Source organism: Priapulus caudatus, unplaced genomic scaffold (assembly GCF_000485595.1).
Source record: "Priapulus caudatus unplaced genomic scaffold, Priapulus_caudatus-5.0.1 Scaffold5, whole genome shotgun sequence".
NCBI lineage: Eukaryota > Metazoa > Priapulida > Priapulimorpha > Priapulimorphida > Priapulidae > Priapulus > Priapulus caudatus.
In genome coordinates, this window is record NW_014577066.1 from 780539 (window position 1) to 803556 (window position 23018).

Genomic DNA, 23018 nt, shown 5'->3' on the forward strand with positions numbered 1-23018 from the left:
GCACAGATCAGCAGTAAACACTAAACAATGGCACAGATCAGTAGAAGATACTAGACATTGACATAGATCAGCAGTAGACACTTAACAATGGCACAGATCAGTAGAAGATACTAGACAATGACATAGATCAGCAGTAGACACTAAACAATGGCACAGATCAGTAGAAGATACTAGACATTGACATAGATCAGCAGTAGACACTAAACAATGGCACAGATCAGTAGAAGATACTAGACATTGACATAGATCAGCAGTAGACACTAAACAATGGCACAGATCAGTAGAAGATACTAGACAATGGCACAGATCAGCAGTAGACACTAAACACAGACACAGATCAATGGTAGACACAAAACACACATCACTGACAGACAACATACATGAGTACAGATCAGTGGCAGAGACTAGACACATATCATTGACAGACAATATACGTGAGTACAGATCAGTGGCAGAGACTAGACACATGTATATCATTGACAGACAATATACCCGAGTACAGATCAGTGGCAGACACTAGACACATATCATTGACAGACAACATACACGAGTACAGATCAGTGGCAGACACTAGACGCATATCTTTGTCAGACAATATACATGAGTCAGAGTCCAGATCAGTGGCAGAAGACTATACACAGATCAGTGGTAGACATTAGACACCGGCACAGGTCAGTTATGAACATGGATTAATATTTTTTTCGTGTCATTTTTTATCTCACTGTTTATTTTAACCCTATTTGCAAGCATATAGTTAAAATCCCTCATATCTGCACCTTCACGTTCATCCTTATTGCCAGGTTCTTCATCGGCAGCGCAGTTCCAGGCCACGAATTACCGAAACTGTTTACGACACTTCGCCGGCCTAGCTGATGGCAGCCGACCATTCTACCCTGCGGCTCTGTTCCCATTTCTATCCCGCTCACTCCCAAACGACTGTCATGCCACGGAGCGTCCTGGCATCGTGCCCGCACCGGTTCCAAACCAGGAGCTCATCCCACTTCCAGTCTTCCCTGCCGTGAAAGTGAATTACATCAGCGCACGATCAGACGGCGTGCAACGTGATAGAGTCCCTTTCTATGCGACTTCTATCATATAGCTCTTCAAAGTGAAGACTGCTTGGGCAGCGCGTAAACAACATGACACTCATGCCCGCGTTACCGCTACCAGGTGTCAGCACAGACAATGCCGCTCTCGTCGAGACCTCGGCGGATGTTTGCCCTGTCATCGACAACGGCCACTTATCTCACCGCACTCCGACTCCAAATATAGCCTCCATTGTATCTCATTACAGAAAAGCGAGCGTGACCCTCCGCAGCAACGGTGACACTCAGCCGGCGCTGGCGGCCATGTCGTAATGAAGGGTGCCGTGGTTGATGAGATGTCGGCTAACGTCTCGTATTACCCGATTCTTTTTTCTCCGCCTTACAAAAGTTATCTCTCCAAGTTCGTCGGCGACAAAGAGACCATGGTAACCGAAGGCATGTCGCGTTTTTTTACGAGGTGGTGCCGCGGTGCGATCGGCCGACCCTGCTCGGTGATCTCTCGCCGGGATCCTGAGACGAGCAAAAGACGAAAAAATTCCGCTCGACGCAGAGAATGTGCAGCGTCGGCGCTGCGCAAAAGAGCGTGTGAGACACAGTTCAAGGTCAGTCAGCCAATAGTTTTTTTTAACAGGAATTCTTTCGCGCGACAAAAGACGAAAAAAACTGGTTTAGCACATTAGGCGCAGCGGTGGTCGGCTAGAAAGCCGCGGGTGTGTTAAAAAATCCATATTTACAAATGGCTTTCAGAGAGAGGTTGACTGCACATCCCAGTAAGTGACAGCTGCGAATTAAGTCCCCATTAAAGGTCGTAGCATGTAATGTGGTGGCGGGTCAGAGAAAGGCCACGCAGACCAACGGTCTCACAAAGTGGGCACATTTTCTACGACAAAGGTCTCCGGGGTGGGAATCTGTGGGTGGGCGTCTGGAACCCAGGATGATCATCATCTGAAATGTCTGACTGGCAAGAAAGAGATGACTCAAGCGAGCCAGGCCAGGAATGTGAGCAACAGCTCCACCCGTAACACCAAAACAGACCACCTGCCGGTGGTGACATTGCTGGTGACATTGCTAGTGACACTGCCTGTGACATTGCAAGTGACACTGCCTGTGAGATTGCCAGTGACACTGCCTGTGACAATGCCGGTTGACACTGCTGGTGACACTGCCGGTTAACACTGCTGGTGACACTGCCGGTGACACTGCTGGTGACACTGCTGGTGACACTGCCGGTTAACACTGCCGGTGACACTGCTGGTGACACTGCCGGTTAACACTGCCGGTGACACTGCTGGTGACACTGCCGGTTAACACTGCCGGTGACAATGCCAGTGACACTGGCGGTCAACACTGCCGGTGACAATGCCAGTGACACTGGCGGTCAACACTGCTGGTGACAATGCCGGTAACAGGTGACACTATCATGTCTGAATCGGACTGTTACCTGTGAGCTCCTGCGCTGTGTGACGATGGAGGCCAGAGACTCGCGCGTCTTCTTGCTCGGAGTCGACACCGTTCCCGCCTTCTTGTTCGGCGACTTTCCGGGAGTCTTCGTCGGAGCCCCCTTCACAAACGTATTCCCCAGGATCGTTCCGGGAGACTTGCCTGCCGTTAACGACACCCTGGAAGCAACAAAGTTTCGTCACTGTGAACGCGATAACAACCAGATGTGCAGAATGATGGATAGTTTGTCTCATCGCATTAACAAATCCTTTGCACTAGTCTGTGCTACAATGGTTACTTATGATAATTTCTCCTCATTTCTTTGCATGCATGTTCAGATACAGCTGGTAGGGTATGGATCCTGCTTGTAGAGTACATGGATGTACTTTAGGTTAATGTAATTTAGGTTTTGTAGGTTACGGACAATGCCTCAACCAAATTCATCTGATCTCTTCCTTCTACAATGGCCCCTCATTGTGGGGCCCCCACTTCTGTGGAAACCATTAAGAATATTATACAAAAGATGATGAAAATTAATGGCAATTGAAAAGAGCTACTCATCCAAATGCGCTGGCAGTAAATGTACACTACTGCAAGTATAGATTTAGATGGACTATGAATAGGTTTCATTATTAGTAAAGTGTCGAGTTTTCATAAAACACACAGACAAAACACAGAAAAACAGACACGCACACCTGCATGCACACCTCATATGCATACACACACATACGTTAGTCATGCAAAATCTGCATAAGCAATATAAGAATTCAGACAACGTCTTAGACAACATACACCAAGCAAAGCGGCTCAACTTGCAAAAATATCAGTTTAGTAAAAACTAGGGTTACACTGCCACGGCCGTATGCAATCCTACTGAGTACTAGTTTATTCAAATATTATTATGATACGAGGTCACAATTAGCTGAGAAATGTTAATACCAGGTTATTGGTATATATCAATTCAGGTTAATACATGAATGTCTGCTTAGCTGAAACTTTATGTGCACGCTGTATGTAAATGACACACAGCTAGGTAAAACACGTAGGTAGCACACAATCATTTGCATAGAGTACATCTTACCTTGGCTAACCCAAAGATAACTTATCAAGGGCATTAGGTGCGAGTGGAACATTAATAAGCTATTGCAGAGTTTATAACACACACACACACGCACACGCACACGCACATAAACTCACACAGGCCTGCCTACCTACTGAACTAAGAATCAGGCACAAACACTGGCAGCAGCAGCACTACCACCAGCAGCAGTAGTAGCAGAAGCAGCAGAAGCAGCAGCAGCAGCAGCAGCAGCAGCAGCAGCAACAGCAGCAGTAGTAGCAGCAGCAGTAACAGCAGCAGTAACAGCAGCAGTAGTATCAACAGTAGTATCAGCAGCAGCAGTAACCAGCAACAGCAGCAGTAATCAGCAGCAGCATCAGCGCCTAGCAGCAGCAACATCAGCACCATGACATTGCCCATTGTAGGTACACCTACCACCAAAAATACCAACCACCCACCACGACACCAGCAGCAGTAACATTAGCAGATTTACATCTCCTTAACCCACTATAAGGGGGGGGGTAGGGAAGTTAATGCAATTAGGTTAACATTTTACATTACGTAAAAGAGAGTACCACCCACAACGGTGGCAGGAGCAGCAGCATACTGGCCCAGACCTTGCCCACTGTAGATACACTTACTTTCCCCCCAAAGAAAACACCAACCACTCACCACGACAACAGCATCAGTAACACTAACAGTAGCAAATTTACATGTTCTTTACTCACTATGGGGGGAGTGTAGGTAAGTAAATAAAAAAAAGTATAAAATTCATATGATTTCATTATTTAAAAGAGAGTACCCCCCATCAGCCCCGAGAGCAACAGCAGCAGCAGTAGCAGCATCAGCAACAAGAACAACAGCAGCAGCAGTAGTAGCAGCAGTGACAAGAACAACAGCAGCAGCAGTAGTAGCAGCAGCAACAAGAACAACAGCAGCAGCAGTAGTAGCAGCAGCGACAAGAACAACAGCAGCAGCAGTAGTAGCAGCAGCAACAAGAACAACAGCAGCAGCAGTAGTAGCAGCATGCTGCTGCTGCTACTACTGCTACTTCTGTGGTTGCTCCTGTTGCTGCTGCTGCTGCTGCTGCTGCTGCTGCTGCTACTACTACTACTACTCCTGCTGCTGTTACTTTTGCTGCTGCTCCTGTTACTGCTGCTGCTGCTGGTGCTGCCGCCACCGCTGCTATTGTCGCGGAACAGCAGAAGTAGCAGCAAGTAGCGGGAGCAGCAGGAACAGCAGCAGGAGCAGCAGGAGCAGCAGGAACAGCAGTAGCAGTAACAGCAGCAAGAGCAGCAGTAGCAGGAGCAGCAGGAGCAGCAGGAGCAGCAGTAGCAGCAGCAGTAGTACTAACAGCATCAGCCGGCAGCGTTTCCGCCCGCGTTCACCACTGCCAAACACGCCACCCACCAAGTGCCAGCCATGGCATACATGGCAGCTAGCTGCGTGTGCTTGCACAGACTCGCATGAGACAGCCTTCCCTCTCTCTCCCTCCCGAGCGTCAGCGCGTTAACCAGACTACGTAACGAGGCCAGCGACACGCGTTCAAGTCAAATAGCACAGCGCTGACGCGAAGATGACCAGCGATTATCTGCACTCTGCTAACGTCATCAGAGTAAGCATTAGGTGGACTAAACGTACCTTCGGCACGTAATTGGAATGAAGGACTGGTACACTGCCGGTTAGCTACTCCTGAATGGGCTGCTCGGCCAGTATGGATCCCCTTATATAGACTCCTATTGCAGGTAAACTCCCCCCTGGAATGGAACCCTGCTTTATTTTCCCCTGAAGAGAATGTTGGTGCACCACGCAGTTTTTATCACCTCTTCCACGTTAAATGTGACAATGGTCCATCAACGGCCATCTCTACCAGTATTTCACAAAGCATGGACGGTCAGGACAAAATTCTGTCACTGCCGGCATTACCATTTCTGATTATACCGCTTCGAGTGTAGAGAAAGGCTTGAACACGCGGTACCCCCATCCCCTTCTGATCTCTGGACAGCTTATTACACCCCGTGGGCTCAATTGTCGCGCCCGTTACATAGCCGCGTCTTACGCGCCAATGCTCGGATCGGGAAACGGAACTCAGTATGAACACTAATCCGCACTCAAGACAACACATTCCGTGTATGAAGCAATATCAGATGTACCTTACCGATCGCTTGCCACTAGTTATCAGACTACAAATAGGAAAGAAACAAAAGAGCAAATATTAGTGAAGCGCATGAATATGCCGCTAGAGCGCACGCATTTCATCGGGTTGCCGATTATCGCTCATTCTGAACGAAATCTGCACTCTTGTACGCATGCTAGTAGTTCATGCCAGTCGTTAAAATAAGAAGTATTTGCTGATATTCATGCTAGTAGTTAAACTGTAGTTAAATGCTAGTAGATATAATGGTGGCAGTTAATACTACTAGTCACTGCATTCCACAGCCGTCTATATGAGTATAGTTAACACTAATAGTTCATGCTAGTAGTTGATAGCAGCTGAAAAATAGATAGTTGATATATAGAAAAAAGTGACATTTCAATGAGAGAAATTTCTTAACATCAAGGACATTTAGAACATCGGATAGATATCTGGAACGCATCATTTAGAATGTCGTATTACATACACGCAAATATACACAAGGATACGATATGCAGTTTGGCTATGCACAGATCCTGTATCTGTACCTTTCTTTCTCCCCCTCTCTCTTCCCCTCGCTTCTTTCACCACTTTCCCCATCTCTGCCCCCTCTCTCACACACCTTTTCTCTCTCTCTCTCTCACTCGAAAAAGAAGAAGAAGAAGATAATGAGACAGCAATATTATTAAATGGTGATCTTTGGGAAAATTAAGCACGTTCTTTAAGAAGAATCTACTTGCCAATAACAACGTCGTTTAGATTTGAGTCTTAAAGAACCTATTAAGGCATGACCTGTCACTGTGTGGTAATCCATTCAAGAATGAATTTACCTTAAAAAAAACCTGGACTTATACAAGAAAAATAGCTGTCAAGGTAAAATCGGGTTTAAACACATCGACTAGATTGAAAGGCTTGAAAAATAAAGAAAGGAATATTTTGAGAAACAAGTTTAACAGCCATGGGCTTTTAGTATTTACTGACTTTTTAAACCAATTTGGGCCAACAAACTCACCACATTAAACCCTTTCTATAGAAAAATGTGAAAAAGGGTAAAGCACGCCCCAAAGCGATGTCTACACAAGATTGAGAAAAGAGTTCAAACGATCGCCGACTGCAAAATTATTGTAAAGAAAACGTTTCTGGGCAGACTTAAAAAAACAAGACTTTAAAAAAATCTCGGGAATTTTTCGAGTTGTATTCAAACTTGTTTGCCAAGATGTGCTGCTTGCTGACCATAAAGATTGCTTCCGGCACTTCAGCATCACATCAATGCCACACAACGGTGAGAAAACGTGATCCGACACATCTAATACTGCACCACGAGGGCGATAACTACACCTTACCTAGATGAGGCAACGACCGCTGCAGTCGCAACGACTGCGAGATCACGAGCGTAAACAAGTGCCGCAGTGCGACAGGGCTCATCTGGTGTCTGGTGTTCTGCTGATAAATTCATTTGTGCATAGCAAGACGTCTTATACGTAAGTCTTCTTTATTCTTGTTTGACTTTCGTAGCGAATTCGAACAAATATATCAGCTACACTTTTGCAACCACCTAATCTCTATGGGCTAATTCTATTAACAAGAACAACAATAACAATTCAAATACAAGTTAATGAATGAATGATGAATGAAAATAATGAATGACATTGACGTTGACATAAAAGATTTCAACATATGAGCATGGATCTCCAAGTTTAATTAGAAAGGGCGGGGCGGTCCTTCTCTTCCACCTCCCTCCCCACTGCGTCCCACCTCCCTCCCTCCTGCCTCTCACCTCCCTCCCCCTGCCTCCCACTTCACTCCCCTTGCCTCTCACTTCCACCCCTTACCTCCCGTGCCACGCACAACCTAATTGTACCCCGTTTCCCGCTCGCATACACACCGTATCACCGTTTTCCTGTCCCCGTCTCAATTTACTACTCTCTCTCTCTCTCTCTCTTAATTATATAAATTAAAAAAAAAACCAGCGATGATGCCTTTTACTGCCCCCCTCAATAATACTTCGTTCCTATGCCCCTGAGTGTAACAGCCATATAAATAATAATATATAGTGTCTCTAATATTTCTATGGTAACAGCTTATGTTCGCATAACTGGTAAATGGATACGCACGACCATAGCTACATGATATATGTTAAAGCAATTATTGCGAGAATTTTCCAGTGTTTTCACCACTTTCCTGACACCTACCGTTATTGCTTGAGTAACAGCAATTGTCTAGAGTAACAATAAAATGTCTTAGAACGTTCGTATTCACCAAAATCTGCCCGTTTCGAACTAGTTTCGTAAACATTCGTTTTCTGTTATCTTGAACTAGGAGGAAGTGTGGATTAGCTTATGGCGCCACCGCTTATCTGCCATAGACAAAGCATGGCTCTCTCAAATCATGCACTTGTTTTCAATTAATCACCGACACAAATACAAGTTTATCAATTCTGCCATTAGGCATTGTCGCGACACGATAAAATGCATTGCTGTTACGATGTGTTCATATCCAATTTTCTATGCTATAACTGCATAAAAACTTAGTATTTTTAATGTTGGTGTAATCAGTGATATTTTCGCTGTCAGGTGAAACTATATTCAGCTATATTTAGTTTTTCTGAGCAAAAATCTCGCAATAGTCATTTTAAGATTCAAGATGAAAAGTAAATATATATTATATGGTACTAGTTATTATTTATTCGTTTTAACAAAGTTACATGAGAATAAAATCTAATTTAAACTAGGCCTATAGTTGCCGCGAGATGGCACGTGCAAGTGTAATCAATAATCAAAGATGGCATGGCCCTTCTTGAGATACCCTAACTAGCTCCCTGGGGAGTTGCTGAAATCCTACAGGCTAAAATCCAAGTAAGTATATTCAGGCAGGTGATAATTTCGCTCAGCTGTGGGTTAACACATGTGCATTGCAGGTTGGCAGGCAACAATTATGATTAGAAGAGTGCCAGCCATGGGCTGCCCCGTGTTTTTGCCTACCCACGTGAGCATTCACTGATTCAGCCTTCAGGGTGCTATAGACAGACTGCTTTAGAAAATAATATGATTTAAGGAGCGTAAACCTTGTTCAACAAACATTTGCCTTTGCAATTAAACTGTGGAACTGTAGCCTCACATTCACACAGGTATGGGCTCTAATAATAGCAAAAGCAGTTCAGTCCTTTGTTAACAGTCAACAAATCAATGTTTAACCTTCCTCTTGAGGGTCAAAAGGTTATCCGACACTTACTCTTCGCATGTCAGCGGAAAGTACATTTCATGGTCCTTTCAATAAAGCCATAAAAATGGTAGGTCACCGGTGGAACAAATTTTTTTTTCAATCGCTCTGTCAGACCATGTCCTCAGAAAATGTCTAAAATCTGCCCTGTGCCCCATTGACCTTTGACCTGTGACCTCCAATTTCGGCACAGTGATGGCTTTCCTACCATGATACTATACACCGACTATCACGAGACTAGGTCGAGCCGTTTAGATTTGTGCCGCAATTCTGCATTTCCTCCTTATACCTTAAGTTAAGGTGGGAATGTTCCCCCTTCTTTTACACCTCTTGACCTCCAGCTTCGCCATCCCAACTCGTTTTGACGATCCCCCCCCCACGTCCTAAATATCGTGACACTACGTCGAGCGGTTAAGATTTGTGCCCAACTGTTGACGCACGGACGCACGGACGCACGGCCGGACGGACGCTCGCTCATGCGATTCTACAAGCTGCATCTGACTATGTCAGATGAGCTAAAAAGCAGACACATGAGAAACGCCCAATCAGCTTTCCTACGCGCATTGATGATGCCGCTGAGCACAGATAGATCTCTGAGTTAGGGGCGTCATGATGAGTGCTACCGCCGTGTACACTAGAATTGGTAGACTGTCATGCTAACACTCAATTATACAATCTTTGCCAAAAGAGATTCCCCAATCAGGGCTTCATGACAGCAAATGCTAAAGGTAGCTAGAAGGGGGTAGCTTACTCTGCTATGTCAGGGTTGGAGGCATTGGCAAAGGCCTCGGTCAGATTCTCCAGGCTCATCTGTGAGCCGGCGGCGACCTTTTTCATGCGCGTCGGCAGTGTCTTGTAGTGCCTGAACTTACCCAGTCGCGGCTGCAACACGCACACAGTGTGCACACAATGAGGACACGATTTTCACAGTGGATTACCTTCTATTGACTTTAAACTAACTTGCATTATCGCTGTATTAAGTGAACTAATGCTGACTGAAATATTAACATAATATCGACTAAAATATCGACCAACTTACATTAGCCCTGTATCAGCTCTACATTCAACTTTCATATTGATATTCTCGTGTTTATATTTTCAACTGTTTGTTTTTTAAAAGCTGGGTTATATGGGTTACACCTAACCTGTCTCACATAGAGAAAGTTTCCCGTGTTATACCGCATGTTATTGAAATCACTAGCTAAAGCTACCTTCTTGCCATATTTCGGCTCAATGTGATTTCTCAGCTCATCGAAGCAGGTCTCCATCTTCAGATGAAGTGGCATCATGTTTTCTGTGATCTTCGACTCATGTACCTCAATCCCAGCTTCCAGGTAAGGAATCTGTGCAGACAAACAAATGCAATATAGGCATCTATCATGTTTACATCTCCTACTCATCATCACACCGAATTAATACTACAGTATTAATCATGCAGTCTCACGCTTAAACGAGCACAGAATCAATACCCCAATCTCCCTTACACTCTGAGCTTACAGAACAATGGGAACCATCTAAAATTAGACAATCAAGATTACACACTGACTACGCAGACCGTCTCAATCCATTTAATTTACACAAAGGCACGAAAAACACTCTGTTTGGGTTGAAATCAAGCCAATTTGCGCTAGAAATTACGAGAGGTGACTGAAGCATGTAGCAGCATTGTCGGGAGAGAGGGAGGGGTGAGGTGTTTACCTGCGCAGCAATGAGGTCCTTGAGTTTATGCACTTTGTCTCCATCATCCGGATGCTTCTCCAGGTACTCTGCTGTGAAGAACGCCTGAAACGCACAGACGATATTAATCACAGCTTATAATTATATTACTGCTGACTCACGCACCGCGCCATAGATTTTACATTACGGTTAGAACACACCTGGGAATCGTTACATACCCGCGCTCCGTGAACCTTAGACCCTTCCCCTTCATCGTGACCCCAGCGGCTCCCCACGCGCGTGCGACCCCCCCCATGTCACTCCCCTGAATGCCACTCCCACGCATGCCATCCCCGTACGCGTGCGACCCGCGCCACACTCACGTCCTCGTAGTTGCGGATGCCGCCCATGACGGCAGCGTCGACGATGCCGTTCAGCATCATACTGATTGGGTTGACGGGCAGCGTCATGTCCTGCTGGTGCTGCTTCACCATCTGCCTCAGCTTCGTGTTCGTGTTCTCCATCGTCTCGATCGCATTCTCGAGCGGCGTCACCTCGTGCTGAAATCGACAACCGCGCGTCAGTGAACGCCAGAGGGCGCCTCGGGAGGCCGGCGACGTCTTCGGCGATGCGAGAACCGCACGTCAGTGAACACCAGAGGGCGCCGCGGGAGGCCGGCGACGTCTTCGGCGGGCGCAGCGAGAATCGGGGCGCCACAATGGGGCACGCGATCGCGAGAGAACTGAACGGGAAGCTGGTACAGAGTTTTTGGTTTATGATGTTGATTACTCGATAGTCGCACTACTTATTTACGCGCAGTTCTTGCAAGGCTATACTATATTTGTAGCAAATGTTCTTATAACTTTGATATTTTTTAGAATTAGCAATTAAATTTAAAGTTTAAAAAGAGGTTTGCAATGGTGCACGCTGAGATTTTGTGCTGTAATTTAAGTACAAACAAAGGTGACAATTATTTCCAGCTATCACCAGATAAAGTTAATGTGTCAAATGTCTAAAGTCTTCTTGGCATAACATAATATTTATTTTACATATAGTTAACACACACACGCACGCACGCACACACACATGCACACGCAAACATATATATCTGTGTTTTGGGGACTTAATGGGTTTGAACGACACTCTATATATCAGTTGAACGGAATTGTTTCGAGTGCAACTGCAAGCTCGTGGTAAGACAAGCATGGCACCTGGGTGGACTTCTAGCAATCTATGGATATTGAACAGGTGAAATATCGTCTCCATTTCAAACGAAAATGGGAGAGAAAAAAACAGGCTATTTTAAACATCGGCTGTTTGTCACTATTCAAGGACATGTCATAGAGGTCTTTGCACTATCAACCACAGTCTCTGTCTGTCTGTGTCTGCCTGCTTTCCTGCCTGCCTGCTGCCTGCCTGCTTGCCTGCCTGCCTGCTGCCTGCTGCCTGCCTGTCTGTCTGTCGCTCTCACTCCCTCTGCCATCGCTTTCTCTCTCTCGCTCTCTCATCACCTTCTCAACCAGCGTGCACGCATGGTCCCCGGGTTTGGTGAGATACCCGCCCATAGTTCCGGACACAGAATTTCTCCTCTAGGCAACAGGCCGGTTTCTTGCTCGGCGACAGTAAATTCTGCGGCGGCCGAGTAACCGTGGGTAACCGGTGCGCGTGGGGGCGGGGTGCGCGCGCTGGTGTCGCAACGTCTGCGCGCATTCAAAAGGCGAGCGCATTCCTTCCGCACACCGGCGGGGTAAACACGTGCAACCGCAGCACGCGCGCGAAAATAAGATTTTCTTCTGCATGACAGACGAGAACCTGACTACCGTCCCGGGGGCTGACAAGTTGACAGAGTGACGCGGCCTGACAGGCAGAGCTAGACACTTAATTCTGCAGCAGCGGCATTCCTCGTGCTGCGACGATCATCGCTTATATATATATATATATATATATATATATAATAGGCGAACGTACACACGAGTAGTAGAGTTACGTGCTGACTAAAGGGCAGGACACACTAAGGCGATTAAATCGCCCGATTCTATCGCGCGAGTCGAGTGGACACACTAGGCGATTAAATCGCCGGTGAATAAGTCGTGCATGCATGTGCACGTAGACGTGCGTGCGTGCGTGCGTGCGTGTGTACGTACACGTGCGTGCGTGCGTGCGTGTGCAGGTACACGTTCGTGCGTGCGTGCGTGTGTACGTACACGTGCGCGCGTGCGTGCGTGCGTGTGTGTCCAAGTACACGTGCGTGCGTGCGTGCGTGCGTGCGTGCGTGTGAACGTACACGTGCGTGCCTGCGTGCGTGTGTGCGTGCGTGCGTGTGCACGTTCACCTGCGTGCATGCGTGCGTACGTACGTGCCTGCGTGCATGCGTGCGTGCGTACGTGCCTGCGTGCGTGTGCAGGTACACGTTCGTGCGTGCGTGCGTGGCTGCGTGCGTGCGTGCGTGCGTGTGCAGGTACACGTGTGTGCATGTGTGCGTGCGTGCGTACGTGCGTGTGTGTGCAGGTACACGTGTGTGCATGTGTGCGTGCGTGCGTACGTGCGTGTGTGTGCAGGTACACGTGCGTGCGTGCGTGCGTGCATGCATGTGCACGTAGACGTGCGTGCGTCCATCGCTATTACATGACATGACATATTAAACATGAAACATCGCTATTACGTCAGTATCACTGAACAACTCTGATTGGCTGATGAATTGTACAATCGGGCGATTTTATCGCCGGCCCCAGACACACTAGGCGATTAAATCGGGCGACAAAATCGCCCGATAATATCAAAACGTTTTGATCTATGCGATGAAATCGGGCGACGAAATCGGGCGACTAAATCGGCGGCGATTGAGTGGACACACTAGGCGATTTCACGGCGATTTTGTCGCCCGATTTAATCGCCTAGTGTGTCCGGCCCTTTAACCATTCCAACGACAGCAGCAGCATTCAGCCCAAATTCCACCTAAGCGAAAACAACGCGTAGCCTGCAGTGACATGTGGAATGATGATGCAATCGCGGCTGTTTGTTTCAAACGGGAAACGATGCTAACGTACGTACGGTGATACAACGCGCACGCGTGGTGGTCACAGCATGCCACTACAGATAATCTTACAACGGATTTGTCCAAATTCTGAAAAGTTTCAGCAATGTTCATTCCATTCTCGCCGCTATTGAATGACCCACGATATCTCGTAATTTTACGTTTAGCTCCCAATTTAACTCCTCTCTCATAAAACAAAAAACTCAATAATAAACGTGCATGGTAGTAATATTTGCATCGTCCTTTGATGATTCCCTTTATGTTACATTGTTTAAAACACGATGCAATACATTTAATAGTATAATAGTTGGCATACTATATATGTAACTAGCAAAGTACCCGTCCTTCGGACGGTGGGAATTCATGAATGAGTGTATTAGTGTTGTAGCTCACCTAAGGATCAATGACTTCTTTATAAAGTATGTTTTTGGTGTTCGTGTGCTGTGTGTGAATGAATATCGCCCTGGGTTTGCCTACTTGTGAGAGGGCAACATAGAGCATGCCATGGAAGAAGCCAGGTGTTGGTCAGTCGGCAACCCTGATGTAGTGAAAGTCTATGGTAGTGATGCTCACAGGGTGCGGGAAGATGCTGTGTAATTACTTTAAGAAGTAAAAAAGCAATAGAAAAAGTTGATTTGATGAAGATTTAACAGTGATGGACACTAAATTTACAGAACTTATGGTTAAAAAACAACGTCTGGTAGTGTAGTAAACAGAGTCTGATTTCGCTTGAGTTGTTGTCAGTAAGTTTCGAGTTGAAGCTTTATGCTTGCAGCGAAAAATTTAGCACGTGAAAGTCACGTGAAGTTGGCCATGAGAATAATGGTTTTGGGAGGAAAATCCCCGACCAGCTTTCTTGAAAGTTTGACCTTGCGCTTATTGAAATGGTGTTGCAGTAAGCGAATAGGGAACTGGCGATTAGGCCAAGCGAATAGGGAACTGACGGCGTTTGAAGTGTAAATGATAGCATTGACATCGGATTGGAGGCTAATATTAATCCTGGTATAATGTTTCTTTGTCGCACTCGCGGAGGCCGGTCGAGTATTTCTGGCATGAAGTACGTGTTTGTGAAGTGTATGATTTTGGAGTGTAGTACCATTGCAGCAGTCAATCGTCGAATCATTTAGAATTAGTTTTACAGTGATAGTTTTCTATGAGTTGTTTGTCAGCAGTTTGGATACAGGGCCCAGGTTTTTGCGAGGCGGAGATTTATCACAAAACGTGCTTTTTAGTTTATTGTAATTGCCTGTACTGTCTGGGACATGAGTAACTGAAACTGATTGTTGCGGACGTTGGAATTCATGAATGAGTGTATTAAGTGTTGTCAGCTACCTAAAGAGGAAAGGCTTCTTTGTAAAGCTATGTTTTTGTCTTCCTGTCCTGTGTGTGAATGAAACATCGCCGTGGGTTTTGCCTACTCGTGAGAGGGCAACATAGAGCATGCTGGGAAGAAGACAGGTGCGCTGTTGAGGTCCAAGCCTATGGTAGTGAAAGTCTGTCGTTGAGCTTTGGTTTATGTCAATAGGCATAGGCAAAGGCGGAAATAGGGAATTGCAGTCTTTAAATTGAAATGGAAGAGCTTGATGTTGAAGGGTATGAGTGGTAGCGTGTGGGTGGTTTATTGTAAGAAAAAAATGTTTATTTTGGCATCAGAAGTGTACATAAATACAGAATGCGGATATATTTCACATGAATGACAATTTTTGAGCCTGTGCAGGATATTTAAATCACCGTGGAGACTTAATGCATAAAAAATAAAAATAAAATCTGTTTACGGTTGTGCGACAAACCCCTTCAAGAATAGTTTTTCGGCGTGAAACTTAACCGAACGGGAAGATGTGGTGAGCACAATTGTGTGAGCACAGGCACTTGGAGGCGTTTAATAAAATACAAATGCTAATAATACAATATCTATTAGCTACCAGAAGTGTTATTGTTTCTATACTTGTCTTTGATTCTATTAATTTGCGCCGGTCAAGTTCGTGCAATGCTCATCCTGGCAACGGCTGGCAAACGCTCAGCTGGCAAAGCTGCTGGCCGCTGCAACACGGACACATAAATATATAGTGTTGTCGCTGTGTGCGAAAAAGCCTCATTATGGATTTTGGGATATCCGCACGGAATTGCATGAGGGATTAAAAAAACGTTAGCTACTAAAAATCGCTGTTTCCCCTTTTATTAGTATACATTTTAAATTAAATGTACTTTAATATGATATATTTAGGATGACAGAAAGAAGTTGCGCACACTGCCGTGAAATATATATTTTTTAATTTCGGCGGCTGTCGAGTTTCGAACTCACCAGCCTAACGTATTAGGCAAGCGTGCGTACCACCGCGCCAACAGCGGCCAGCGGCAACGGCGCGTACGTACCATTGGTTAATGATAGTGAGTAGTGACGTCGACGAATAACCGGTATGATATCGGTACACGCAGTGTTAAATAAAACGGCTTGAAAATTCAACTTTATCGTGTTTTCATCGTTGAACAAAGTGGCGGCCTATATTACTCTACGAGTAGTAATGCATGTTTACAGTCAAGCAAATTTGAAATCATGCGAGCGCAGATTACCGAGAACATAGCTAACAAAAAATGGGCTGTTCCCTTTTATAGTATAGATTAGTTACTACATTTCGTTTCAATCACCGTATAATTTTACCAGAAGCATTGACCGACACGCTACCTGGACTCCAGGTACATGGCACCTGGACCGAACACCGAACACCGAACATATATGGCACCATTCCAGACTAGGTTGTAATTGCACCTGGCCATACTCTTCTTCTTGCATGCAAGAAATGGGTTTTCCAACATTAACCTGACCTTTACCTCAAGAGATTTAGTTCAATGGGAACTGATTAAACGTAAAAGAATGCAAGGTATGTAAATAGATATATATAAACGCGACTGAATATGGCAATATCCATTATCACATACCACATATATCACGTACGGGTATTGCCGTCTTTGTTACAACTACAGATGAGATCGCGGGGTAGGTGTGGCATTTCAACTACTCAATGCTAATTTGGTTTGCTATTAATAGCGACTCGCCGCGCGAGATCATGAAATCCTTGTTTGAAAAATTTAATAGCGTTCAGCTACATAACCTCCTTGCATTCTTCAGTAGTTTTCTGATATGGTTGAAATCATTACTACTCCAAAGTTATCTGTCTCCCGTACTCTTTCGCGTCCCACCCACCTTCGTCTGCTGCTTATGGTCGTAAGTCTTCACCACCTGTGCAGAATTGCACCATTAGGCGCGCACTCCCGATTTACAACACCGCGCAAAAATTCAAGTGCCACACCTCAAACCGGTCTTAATCGGTCCATGGCTGTGTCGCGCCATGACGTGTGGGTATGTGACAGAAGACAGGGACTCGGTGAACACCCCACCACCCCCGTCGCGACCTCAAACGTCCTCCACATCTCAGTTCTTCGTCAGCAAATCATTCACCCCCCCCCACCTCCTCCCAGCTGTTCTATGCCAAACGTAGTTCACCTACACAATAAACATGTGCAATTTCCCATAATAACCTTCAGAATTTCATCAAGGAAGTTCAATTACAAGTCACGCAACTCAACAATAAAATAAACAAAACCAGAAAGAGAGATAAATAAAAATTGTAAGACAGTCGATGGGTACCAAGTGTGCACGAGATATAAAATTATATAACACACGACACGATAAGATAACGAACTACTAAACTCTGTAGCGGGGCACACTAAATAAATACTATGTGATTTGTATTGCTAGATATATTATCATTATGTTGTTTATGGCGTTTATGTTATTATGGCGTACATGATTAAACATTGTTTTGATCATGTACCGAACCTTCGACAGTCTTTCTAGTTTATCCGCAGACTAAAAAGCTAAAATTTTAATTTCTCAAACGCTTGCGCAACGAATTAAAACATCGCGCGAAGCGTTGGTGACGCAATCCGAAACTAATGGTCCAGATAAGGACGTGGAAATTTCGGCTGCAGACAGCGGCGGGACACGGCAAGGGCACGTGCACGGCGCGGCTGGGCTCGAACAGACACGCACAGCTAAAATTAGAGCCACCAGCGCCCGCGGCCCTGTCTAAAATAGCAGACAGGTAGAGAGGTAATCCCAGCCAGGTATGCAGCCGCGCCTGAACTCACGCTGACCTGTAGCAGCTTGCTGCTGCTACCACCGCTACTGCTGCTGCTGCTGCTGCTGCTGCTGATGATGATGATGATGATGATGCTGCCACCGTTACCACTGTTGTTGCTGCTGTTGCTGCTGTTGCTGCTGTTGCTGCTGTTGCTGCTGTTGCTACTGTTGCTACTACTACTATTACTTCTGCTACTGCTACTGCTACTGCTACTGCTACTGCTACTGCTACTGCTGCTGCTGCTGTTGCTGCTACTACTACTACTGTTGCTGCTGTTGATGCTGCTGCTGTCGCAACCAGGCATGTATGCATGCAGGCAGGCAGGCAGGCAGGCAGGCAGGCAGGCAGGCAGGCAGGCAGGCAGGCAGGCAGGCAGGCAGACGAGCAGGCAGACAGGTAGGCATGCAGGCAGACGAGCAGACAGGCAGGCAGGCAGGCAAGCAGGCAGGGAAGCAGGCGACAGGCAGGCAAGCAGGCAGGCAGACGAGCAGGCAGGCAGGCATGCAGGCAGACGAGCAGACAGGCAGGCAGGCAGGCATGCAGGCAGGCAGGCATGCAGGCAGACGAGCAGACAGGCAGGCAGGCAGGCAGGCAGGCAGGCAGCAGGGCAGCACAGACCAGACAGACAGACCAGACAGACCAGACAGACCGAGACAGGCGGGCAGCGACAAACACAGGCGGCAGGCAGGCAGACAGACAGACAGGCCAAGGCAGGCAGGCAGGCATGGGAGGCGCAGCAGACCAGAGTGAGACTTATGGACAGTAAGATTGCAGACCATGCTCACCAGGTGGCTATTAGTGGCCGCCACCCACCTGGGATAACACCCGCTTCCCAGATTCAACTGATTCTGCTCAAGCCTTTCAAGCGTCAACAATACTTATAGCCGCGATCCATATGCAAACACATCCAGGCGCCTAAGGCTACGCTAATCGGTACGCGACAGGCTCCAACCCACGATGCCGAACCCCCTTTAGACTCCTCCTTCCGGATGCACGTAATTCAGCAGGAACTGGTTCGCCGACGTGGTTAACTACTAACACGCGCGTATATATATCGCTGTAATAGCGCACAACAAGCGCATCTACAGCGCTAATTCTCTCCAGTACTAGAACTAGCAATACTTCGTGCCATGCATAACATACTACTATGACAAAATAAAACTCTAGTTTCGCTCCCATTTCAAGCCTGTGCGTTGTCTATAAACAGGTATTTGAAATACCTCCAATATTGTTCAACATATCACGATGTTGTTGAGGACACGTTCGCGTTTGCTCTGCCAAGCAACCGTAAGGCGGTCGAGCTAAAGATCTCTACGGGGGCCCCGTGTGCGTTTTCGCATTCGCACTGCTGCTAGCGCGCAATGACAATGTTATCGTTGACGCATATCAAGCCTAAAATTAATATGCGTTATTACTGCGGAGTTTTTAACGCGTGGCCGATTATTATTCCAGCATAGGGCCATGATTTACTTACACTGCAGTTTCACGAATACTCACAACTAATCCTTTACAAAGTAAACGACTATATTTCTCTGCTCAACAACCCGTAGCACAGTGAGCGGTCGCTAACCGACTCGGGCGAATTGCTTGGCTAAACAATTCGGCATTGGCAGGCCAGGATATACTGATATTCGCAACCTCTTTCTTTGTCGGTTTTAAGGCAAGAACACGCATGATATGGGAAGGAACTAGAGTTTTTTTGTCACAGTCTTGTCACGAGAGTATTGCTATCTAGATACTGGAAGAAATTAGCGTGTAGATGCGCATATTGCTGGATTTCACTAGAGGCGAGCAAAAACCACAGCTCAACCCGCACTACATAAGCATTTTCTACTTCTATGTCCGCCAGCCTTTGATTTAAGGGCCGTGCATTACGCCTTTCTCTGTCCAGCTTTGATTCAGGTCCTAAAATTCACACTCTGTCCGTTTTTATAATTAGGGCCTGTTGATTTTCGCTCCGCCAACTTTATTTACGCATGTCTATTCCCTCTGCGCCGTACTTACGGACTACGCGCCCAGCTTTACTTAGTGCCTGCCCATTCTCTCTCCCTAACACTCATAGCACTCAGCAGCTAGGGATGGAGAATCAAAATGACCGCTAACTGAAACGCTAGAGGCCTCAGCTTTTAGTTACGGGTCCGTCTTATTGTCCCTGCCCTCCGACATGTGCCCAGCTTTATTTAGAAGTTTGACGCATTCCCCCCTCTACTCGCTACCTCGCCCTTCCGTCCCTCACTATGCCAAATATTTTTTAATCCGCACCTTGGCTCATTCCTCCATTTTGCCCCACGCTTTTAACCTGCGCGCTGCGATCGCGCTGTGCCTCATTTGTTTACTGGCTGATCAGGGGTTTTTGTCGGCATCGTCGTTCTGCACTCCATAACAGAGCTCGTAACGTAGATGCGCGCACGTCTGCACGACCACCTGCGTGCTCGGGCCGCAACTATTGCATTCCGGTGCGAGAGCGCCCGACGGAGCGAGGACTGAAGCAAATATTTACAGGCCGATGCGTAAATCGACGGTATGACAGCCAGCCGCGCGGCGCGCAGCATCGCCAGATACGATCAATACTGCGCTGACTCAATCACTGCGCTGGCCAATCGATCAGCAGCGCTGGCCAATCATTCACGAGCGCACTAGTAGCTATCTACTCCCCGACGTAATACGCCCTATCACGTCATGTCGGGCGTACCGGTACAGTTACACACTCGTGCCGCGCGATGCGTGAACGTACCTATAATCGATATTTGCTCGTACTCCTCTACACCCCACACCATTTGTCTCTCGCTCACATCAACACTGGTCAAGGTCTCATAACTCGCTTGCAGAGCGTGAAACTAGTGTTCCAGTAACGCCTGGTATTAAGGGGGGAGGCAGAAGCGGCACAGGGAGTTGATGCTGGGGAACTGGATATGAAGCAGTAATAGTGAGGGAAATAGAATCTATACGGGCGGTGCTGCAGGGAAGTGCAAAGAGCCGTGCGGTTGGAAGCGGGAATAATGCGCTGTGTGACGCGAAATGGAAGCGGTAAAGAGCGGGTGTGGGGTGGAAGGGGAATATGGCTGTGTGAGGGTATGAAAGCGGTAAAGAGCGGGCATGGGGGTGGAAGGGGGAATATGGCTGTGTGCGAGGTATGAAGCGGTAGAAGAGGCGGGTGTGGGTGGAAGGGAAATATGGCATGTGTGAGGGTATGATAAGCGGTAAAGAGGGTGGTGGGGGTGGAAGGGGAATATGGCTGTGTGAGGGTATGAAAGCGGTAAAGAGCGGGTGTGGGGTGGAAGGAGGAATATGGCTGTGTGAGGGTATGAAAGCGGTAAAGAGCGGGTGTGGGGTGGAAGCGGTAAACAACGGGTGTGTGGGGGAATATATAGAAGTGAAAACGAGCGGTGTTGAGGAACGGAATCAGTAAAATGCGGCGTGCGAATATGAAAGGAGAAACGAGCAGTGTTGGAATGGAAATCAGGGGCTCCAGGAGAACTACGCGCTAACGCTGTGCGAGCCAAACTCCAACCCTCCCTCTCTCTCTCTCTAGCAAGAACATCGACTTTGGCTAGGGCCCTCGCAGGTACCGCGCGACTCTCACCCCCGCACGGCGGTTCTAGACCTTATACATCCCGGCCGTGCACGCTCGCCCGCACACAGACTAGCACAGCCGCCAGCACGACACGGAAGCGGGCGCGGCGCACTGCGCGAGAGGCACGCGAGCGACGCGCGAACCGCCGACTCTGCTGCAAAGCTCTTTCAATTTCTGGGATTCTTTACGGCAACGTGCACCCAAAACACCCAAAAAAGCAGCCCGTCTCTAAGCCCCCTATAAGCCCGCGGTGCGATACTAAAACGAAAGCAACCAAGTTCTCGAGCAGGACAGACGGCTGGCGTTCTTCGCATGCGCGCGCTTTTCTTCGGGCTGCTTTAATACGCGAGGGCTGAAACTTCCAGTCGGCGAACCTGACGCGAATCTCTACCTTTGCATTTTGGCGTCTATTTTCGGATAGTCGCCCGAAGCGAGCGTTTAGGCGAAAAGATTGAATAACTATGAGTAAGCAGCTCGGGCGTGTAGGCGAAGGCGGCGGCGGCGGCGGCGGCGGCGGCAGCGTGCATCGGGCGTGGCGCAGACAGTTGTTTACCGGCGCGTAGCTGTGTCTAGGTGCGCTATATCTTCTCTCTCTCCCCGCCCCGCCCTTCTCATCTCTCTCTCTCTATCCCCGCCCCTTCTCTCTCCGTCTCTCTCATTCTCTCTCTCTCTTCTCGCTGCTCCTCCTCTCTCTTCTCTCTCTCTCTCTCTCTCTCTCTCTCTCTTCTCTCTCTCTCTCTCTTTCTCACTATTTGCTTTCGCTGCGCTCTCTCTATCTCTGTCTCTCTGCGCTCGTCTATCTATCTAGCTATCTCTCTGGCTCTCTCCTGCGCTCTTCTATCTATCTAGCTATCTTCTCTCTTCTCCTCTGCCCCCACCCCGCCTCTCTCTCTCTCCTCTCTTTCGTTTAGCCTTGCTCCGCTTCTCTCTCCCTCATCGCTTTCACTCGACGCTCTGGCCTCCCTTACTCCGCTCCCCTCATGCAGTTGTCTTTCCGGTCCATCCCCTCCTTTCTGCTTCATATCTTTCCCACTGCATTCCTTTCTCTTGTATTCTTTCTCTTTACTTATATACTATATACACCCTTCATCTATTTCTCTGTTTTTTTTGACTGCATCTTTCGGTCTGTTTGTCCATTTCAGTCCTGCACATTGATGGATGGATGCTGAGAGTTGTAACACAGGGTTCGTTCTAACGAAACACACGTTCTACGTACACAAGCATGTCACGTGCACACTCTCACCACACGCCTAAGCTCTGAGCACTGCTTTCGCAATGCTTACTACGTAGTATGTGAGTCTGATCTAAACTGCTGCATAGGAGGTTAAACACATAAAGACATGCGGTCATAACACTCAGGTGCATGTCTCGTTAAGAGCCGGCAGATTTTGCAAGCTTGTATTAACTAACACGGCGTACATTCCTGTTTAGTAAACCGTCATTAACATAATCCAGTAACTAGGCAGAAACGAGCGCCCCGGGCGGGCACATAAAGCAGTGCAGGCCGACGATGTTACGAGACGCCACCTTGCTTTTGCCCTACATATACACGTAAAGCCTCAGCTGTAACAGAGCCAACAGATTTGCATATAATGAATTCATCAGGGCGCTGCATTTCCACCGTTAAGTCTCTCCATCGTCGGCGCTCACACGACTGCAGCGAGGAAACCAGTGCTTTCTCAGCGCGTACTGCAGCACCCGGGGGGGGGGGGG

The 23018-nt window shown here is 47.3% G+C and overlaps 1 protein-coding gene across 1 annotated transcript in view; it reads right to left on the reverse strand.

Moving 5' to 3' along the window:
* Positions 1-1496: 1496 nt before the first annotated feature.
* LOC106804662 (dedicator of cytokinesis protein 1-like) overlaps positions 1497-23018 on the reverse strand; it is a 66344-nt gene continuing 44822 nt past the window's right edge. Inside the window, exons 38-44 of the mRNA XM_014805939.1 lie at positions 10939-11115; positions 10598-10681; positions 10111-10242; positions 9651-9781; positions 2488-2665; positions 2082-2175; positions 1497-1615 (exon numbers count right to left, since the gene is read on the reverse strand). Of these exons, the coding sequence (XP_014661425.1) occupies positions 1497-1615; positions 2082-2175; positions 2488-2665; positions 9651-9781; positions 10111-10242; positions 10598-10681; positions 10939-11115 (915 nt within the window). The remainder of the gene's footprint in view (positions 1616-2081; positions 2176-2487; positions 2666-9650; positions 9782-10110; positions 10243-10597; positions 10682-10938; positions 11116-23018) is intronic.